This window comes from Thamnophis sirtalis, unplaced genomic scaffold (genome assembly GCF_051295495.1).
Source record: "Thamnophis sirtalis isolate CommonGarterSnake01/CBP01778 unplaced genomic scaffold, rThaSir2_p1.2 scaffold_10, whole genome shotgun sequence".
In the NCBI taxonomy this organism is placed as follows: domain Eukaryota; kingdom Metazoa; phylum Chordata; class Lepidosauria; order Squamata; family Natricidae; genus Thamnophis; species Thamnophis sirtalis.
The window spans coordinates 69,645,568-69,653,123 of NW_028261390.1; the positions used below are offsets into that span (position 1 = coordinate 69,645,568).

Genomic DNA, 7,556 nt, shown 5'->3' on the forward strand with positions numbered 1-7,556 from the left:
TAGCAGTTCAAAAGCATGTAAAAACGCAAGTAGAAAAATAGGAACCACCTTTGGTGGGAAGGTAACAGCGTTCCGTGCGCCTTCAGTGTTTAGTCATGCCGGCCACATGACCACGGAGACATCTTCGGACAGCGCTCACTCTTTGGCTTTGAAACAGAGATAAGCACCGCCCCCTAGAGTCGAGAACGACTAGCACATATGTGCAAGGGGAACCTTTACCTATGTCCTTGAAAGCCGCCTTGAGTTGCCATGTACAAATAGGTGGCAATATACATTTTCTAAATAAATAGTCGTAACTATGAACTTTATTGCCAAGCATCTGAATTTTGATCGCCTGATCATGACGATGCTGCAAAGGTCGTAAAGTGTGAAATGTGGTCATAAATCCCTTTTTCAGTGCCCTTGTAACTTTGAACGGTCACTAAATGAACTGTTGTTAAGTCAACTACTACGTGTATTTGATATGCCCGGGTTAAATGAAGTGGCATGCAAGTAATCCCAAATATATAAATAAGATGACCTCTCTAAACATTCCTCTGGCTGCTTGACATTACACCAACTTACATTTGTGGTCTGTGCTCACACATGCAGCAAGACTCAAGGTTTGCCAGTATGTGTGCACCCTTGTTTTAAGCCACAATGTCTCGGGCTACAGCAGCAGTGATAGTTTCTTATCAAACCGAGTGTCTACAATATTGAGACCTATGAAGACATGAATATATTTGATACCCTCCACTCTGGGTGACCACTTGGCAGAAAGTATGACACACTTGTTCTTATTGGTACAGCGGTAGGGAAACTGCTTTGGGAATCCCAGAAAAGTGGTTGGTTTGTCAGAGAGAGAGAGAAAGATGGTTTTGCGCGTGGAAAAAAAAATAGCTTGAGTTAAAATTAGTCTGAATGGAACAGAATCAAGAAATCGTAGCAGTTACAGTAAAATCCAACCAGTCCAAAATTTTATCTTTTGTCTGCACCTACTCATACACCTGGGAAAAAGATTTCTCCCTTGCCTTGTGGCTTCTGTTCATCCACCACCCAGGGGTGAGAATGGCCTTAAATTCAACAATTTAGCTGTGTTACGTATTTCCCTTCTTCCAACACTACAGTGTTGGTGTTGGAAGAAGGGATGGTGCTGTGTTAGTCCCTTCCAACACAAATGGATACAGCTAATTTCATGGCAGGATTGTTTTCTGCCAAAGGAATCCCACTTTAACTCAACGGTAAAAGTTTTTAGAAAGACTGGATCTAACCAGGTGATGGCCAAAAGATTGCCTGTGTTTGCTTATATGAAATGCATAGAGTAGTCGCTTCAAGAAGCAGCTAAAAAGTGAAATTTCAATCATGGTTGAGACTTACAAGGGAGAAAAGCAGGCCTCTGAAAGATTTTACGTAGGAGTCCCAAACTTGGGGAACCATTCCAATATGAATCATCCTCTGAAAGACAATACCTGTAGTCCTCAACGTATGACCATAACTGAGACCAAAATTCATGTTCTTAAGTGAGAAATTTGTTAAGTGAATTTTGCCCATTTTACAACTTTTCCTGCCATGTTTGTTAAGCGAATCACGGCCGGGGTTAAATTAGTAACCTGGTTGTTATGTGAATCTGGCTTCCTCATTCATTTTGCTCCTCAGAAGGTAACCAAAGGGGATCCCGTGACTCCGGGGCACTGCAACTGTCATAAATGTGAGTCAGTTTTCAAGCATCTGGATGTAAATCATGAAGATGCTACCACGGTCGTAAGTGTGAAGTCCCTTTTTTCAGTGTCTTCATAACTTCAAACAGTCACTAAATGAACTGTTGTAAGTCGAGGACTACCTGTATAAAGACCAATTTTCCTATTCTTAAATAACAGTGACTCTGAATGTTGTCTTCACGCTTCCTGTAGCCCGGCTGCTATATTTAAAATATTAATTAGCCAAACTGGATGGGGTTGTGTAGGGTCTCAATACTTTGGAAAGACAGCTGGAGACAAGGAAGATGAACAGAGATATATTAATAAGCCAGTAAGAGCTGGGAACACCAACACTCACACACAGAGTAAGACACAATGGGTAGTTTGACAGTTAACCACGTCAGCAGCAGCCACCAATGGAAGATGACAACAGGTGATGGTTTTGAGAGTTGCATTGGCCAGAATTGTTTCTGGATGAGTAGCTGTTCAGTTTCTTGATTAATAGCCTCCTTTTCTTGTTTTATTTATTGGTTTCTCTTTGATCTTTTCTTCCCACTTGCGTAAGAAGCCAAACACAGAGGTTCTAGTTTCTTCTCCCAAATGTTCTTCTTTTTAGCTACCATTGTTCAGTACAATATGTCTTCTTCTGTTGTGGCCCACCAGTGGCCAGCAGAGCTAGCAGCAGATTCGGACAATGAGGAGGTTGGGGAGGAAGATGGGCCAGAGGAAATAAAAGAGGAGTGAAAGGGGAGTGGAGGTTGCAGGAGACCATCAATTTGCATAATTTTTTGTGACTCTCCAAGACTCCTTGCCAAGTTTTGCAGATATCGGCATGGCAGCTTTCCAAGCCAGAGAAGGTCTGTGACTGTAAATCCTCCCTTGAAAGACTTGATTGGATGTGAATGAGCAGAATTCACAGGAAATTCATAAAAGGGGTTTTTGTTGGAACAAGGTGTTTGCTTCATGCTCTTGGGAAGCCTTGGTCAGAACATTTACACAGGAAGTTGGGACAAGGGGAACTTTAGGATTCAAGCCTGTCTCTGGTAACCCAATTTCATTTATTACTGTCACTTTTTAAATCTTCAATCAACTCTGGCTGGAGCACAGAATTATTTTGGGATATAATCAATTATTATATTTTTAAAGTAAGGACAAAACTTCCAGATTTTATCTAAACTATATATTTCATACGATGGTAGTTCTAACTTTCCTGGTGTTAAGCTTTATCGGTGGGCATGTATTTTGATTTATATTTATCTATGGAATCCAGCGATCAAATTCAACAACCATTATGGGCCTAAGTGGAAATCTATAATAGGAGCGGTTGGAATTTTGGCAAGAGTTTGGTTTCTTTTTCAGTCAAAATTCATTTATAATTCCAGTATTACTGGATGTAAATCATTCTTAAATTTTGATCTTTATTAATTCAACTGCATTATACTATTCCTGTAGAATAATTCAAATTTAAAATTGTGACTAAATCTCTTCATAAGCTAATAAAGGCATTGATACTTCAGATCAGTTTATTGAAATTCCAGTTTTCATTGTCTGAGGAATTTGGTTTGTCTAAAACTTTGAAATGGCAATAATTTAATCAAAACTTCTAAGCACAATAATTCAATTCTGAATTAGGTCTGCAAGATAACAACTCCTGTTTTAGCAGTAAAAAGTATATGGGATTATTCCAAATCCACAGTATTTTAATAGCTATCTTAAGAGTATTGCTAAGGTGAATATTGGTCATTTCCGTGAATTTTTGAATAGGAGTTGGAAAGCCCCATTCAAACAAGTCTTGAGGAGCATTAAATATATATTTTATGAATTGAAGATGAGATTAATTAATTCCACATAGGCATATTTGTTTGCCTTGAAATGTGAGAGGGCAAGCATATAAACTCAATAAATAAAAATCCACCGAAGTTGTCTCAAACTGCGAGGTGGGTGGCCTATATAAAAAATTCAAAATATATAAAATTCAGATAGATTGATGGTGGATAGATGGATGGATGGATGGATGGAGAGAGAGAGAGAGAGAGAGAGAGAGAGCTTTTGTTCTTTTTCCCTTTTTTAGTTTTTTTTCTTTATCTGCATTTGCCATAGTTTCTTCATATTTTAAAACAAGTAAGACTCTTTTAAAAAGGACACCCCCTCCAACTATTTCAGACACCGAGGTGCACTTGGCTCTTGAAGTCCTATGTGCCACTTCTTAAAGATCAGATTAGAGGAAAAAAGGACAAACCAGAACAAACATCTGGTCACCATCTTTTTAATTCATTGATTAATTAAATATACATGATTATCATCCAGTTTTTAATAAAAAATTTCTGTTTCTTTAAAAATTACAAATCAGTCACAAATGGGGAAGTTCGCCCCCCTCCCCCCCCACCAAACAATTTGCTCCAAGCTATTTATTTTTAAGTACCCGAGATTGCAAAAAACCACCACCAATATGTGATTCAGCTCTGGTGAAATGAAAACTATTCACAAATTAGAGATTTAAGTTGCGTGTTTGGTTAGCTCAGGCTTTTTCTAAGTATTCTGAATCATTTGAGTTGTCTGTATTTCTCACTAACCAGGAAATGCCAACTGTTGCAAAGATGACTTCATAAATGCCATCAAGCAACGGTCGGGGAAAGCCACAGATTGGAAGCTGCCTAGGAGATGTTGAAAATCTGTTCTCAAAAGAAATATCAGCAACAGAAAAAGAAAAAATTCTCAGCGGCATCGTATTGGGATTGAGAGCTCCTCAGGTAAGAAGCTCCTTTAGCTAAACAAAGTTAACAAAATGAATTTAAACTTTTGCTTCTTTTTCTCATCTTGGCATTGTTAAGAAAAAAAAAATAAGGCAATTGTACGTAGGTAAAATTCAACTTCCTCCCACTGAAGTGAACAGAATAACGGTATGCTAAATCCAACTGATGCTGCGTGGCACTCAAGTTACAAATAGGTACATGCTTGGATTTAAAATCCTGAGAGATTGGAAAGCAAAATAGCAAACAAGTTGACTGAGAAAGACATCAACTGGGTTTCAGGCTTATCGATTGTACGAAATATACTGTAGAATGTGACGGTTCGGTGAAGGAAACTTGGGGGGAGAAAGTTTACCAAAAGAGGCAACATTGGAGAAAACTAAGCACCATTTACAGAGTGGTACGGAGTGGTACAAGCCGTGTTTCTACTTCAGTTGATAGTTTATCTGCTCTGTGGTTTGGTGGGCGTCTTTGATTTTATCTGAATTTTAAGGCACCTTAAGCAAGAGAAGGGAAGCGGCTTGCTAAACAACCAGAGGCCCCGTTTTTAGCGACGAGGAACAGACACTGGGGAACTATGGAAAAATAAAATAAACCGTGTAGGTTCGTGGCTCTTTTACTGTCGACTGCTTTCGTGGCCGTTTCTCGGATCTCAGCTACACCTCATCTCTAGCAGAGGAATGTTCTTTGCAGGGCTGTTATTAGAAGCATGGCTGAGCTTCTCAATTAAAAGATCTGGGTTTTTTTCTCTCTGCAAGTCCGCAATAAATAACATGACATAGGAGATAATGTTGGATTCAGATCTCACTCACAAATGTATTTGGTGATATTGATCTGATTCAAAACTACTGCACACAGGTTGACCAAGAAGTATCTCTATGGTCCGGTTGTCAATCGCGGAAGCCTGATATTCAGTTTTTTAATAGAGATTCATATCATTTTGGTTGGTAATTGGATCCCAGTTTGAGAGATTTACACTCTGCTTTTCCTCAAAGGAATTCAAAAGAGCATATAACTTGTAATTCTTCGGGGGAGGGGAGGGGGAAACAACTCTGCAAAGCAGATTGAATTGAGAGAGCACCTCCTTGGCTTCCATTGCTAATTGTGCTTTTGAACAAGCCTTAGCCTTAATTCCTAGATTTACACTGCTCTAGACGTCAGATTGTCAGTTGTTCATTGGTTTGGTTTCTGTTTCCATTTTAAGTGTTCTGAGTATTTAGCATTTGTGTTAAATCAAGGAAATCAGATATTTTATCCTATCATGTTTCCCCCAAAATAAGACAGGGTCTTATTTTCTTTTGACCCCCAAAATAAGTGCTTGGCCTTATTTTCAGGGAGGTCTTATTATTTTTGAGATGCCAGAGGTGGGGAGCGTGGTCACCTCATGTCTGCTGCTGCGTTGCAATATTTTTGGGGAGGGCTTATTTTAGCACATGCACTCAAAAGCCCAACTGGGCTTATTATTCAGGGAAGTTTATTTTCGGGGAAACAGGGTATTATCTACCAGTAGTTGAATATAATGTACACCATGGTGGACTCCTTAAAGGGGGAGGGTTACATATTAACTAACAATAATATTGTTCTAATTTGTACAAACGTGTGCAAACATGTGGGCAAAAATGAAACGGGATGGAATGGGGAAATGATGTGCAACCAAAACGCCAACCGTATTCTCTTTCCACTGTAGGAAACTCCTTTGACTCAGTGAATTGTGGAACCGTGGCCGAACGCAGCAGGACATTTTGATTGTTTTGGGAGAGAAATGCCACCAGTCACCTTAGCAAGGTGATTTTTTTTACATTATTATTTTCTATTTCCTGAGCAGCATTCCTAGGAGTAGTGTTTAGAAACTCCACTTGAGAAGGGGGACATGTTGGATTCGGTCAAATGCGTTCTGGTAGGCGATGCTGCCGTGGGGAAGACAGCCCTGCTGCTCCGATTTATTTCGGAGACCTTTCCGGATACTTACAGACCGACCGTTTATGAAAACACCGGTGTGGATGTCTACCTGGATGGCACCCAGATCAGCTTAGGCCTTTGGGATACCGCTGGCAATGATTCCTTCAAGAGCATCCGCCCTCTGTCCTATCAACAGGCCGACGTGGTGTTGATGTGCTATTCGGTGGCCAATCACAGCTCGTTCCACAGCTTAAGGAACAAGTGGGTGACGGAGGTCAGGACCCATTTGCCCCGAATCCCGATTTTGGTGGTGGCTATGCAGACTGACCAAAGGGACACTGGTCCTCACAGCGCAACCTGTATCAAGCTAGTGCATGGCAAGCAACTGGCTAAGGACATCCGGGCGAAGGGTTACGTGGAGTGCTCCTCCTTGGCCAATCGGGGTGTTCAAAAGGTGTTCGAATGTGCCGTCCGGACAGCAGTGAATGAAGCCAAAAAACGCTCAAGGAGGAACATTTTTTCAGTGAACGAATGCAAAGTTTTTTGAAACTGGACTGAACACGGTGATGTTTTCCGCCTTCACCTCACCAAATGATTTTGTAGTGGAGTAAACGCGAGCCTCTCCTTCTGTGGGCCTTAGGATGGGCTATTCAACGGTGGCACTTAGAACTTTCAAAGCGAAGAGGAGCAAGGCTGCGATGGGATTTCCAGCAGCGTGCATTGGAGAGTATAAGTAGCAAGCCGGAGCCTAGTTTCTTATTAGGATGGAAATGTTAGAGTTTATTTACTACAAGTTCTGTTGGATTCATAAAAGGGCTTGCTTTCTACACCTGAGATAATGGATGGATAATTTATATGGCAGCAGAAGCTGAATAGGCCAGGAATATGTGAAATAAAGAAAGTTAATTAATTGTCTTTCCCCTCTAATGTATTGTAGAGATTGTTGTCTACTGACAATTTTGAACGTTCTGTTACTGATATAAGTCTTTTCTATATTTTACACGTCAAGAGATCAGATTTCCTGGTGGGCAAAAAAAAAGGAGATCCTACCAACTAAGTTTAACCTGATTTAATTTATACTTTATAGCATCCTGCCAGAATGAGATATTGTCCTGATAGTTCTATTTTCAATAAAAGCTGCCAGTGTGAAAATAAGATACAAGTCCTTGTGTTAAGACCATATTTGAGCCCAACACTTAGGTTGCTTAGTAAAAAATTTGTTAAGCGAGTT

At 40.1% G+C, this 7,556-nt stretch overlaps 1 protein-coding gene across 1 annotated transcript; it reads left to right on the forward strand.

Annotated features, from left to right (window-relative positions):
• Positions 1 to 6,296: 6,296 nt before the first annotated feature.
• Positions 6,297 to 7,235, forward strand: RHOH (ras homolog family member H). Its single transcript, XM_087724832.1, has one exon. It carries the CDS (start codon positions 6,297 to 6,299, stop codon positions 6,870 to 6,872), a length of 576 nt encoding a protein of 191 aa, XP_087580958.1. The 3' UTR covers positions 6,873 to 7,235.
• The last annotated feature ends 321 nt before the right edge of the window (positions 7,236 to 7,556 follow it).

Excerpts from the sequence above, each read along its gene's own strand:
- RHOH (XM_087724832.1), top strand. The coding sequence starts at position 6,297 with ATGTTGGATTCGGTCAAATGCGTTCTGGTAGGCGATGCTGCCGTGGGG.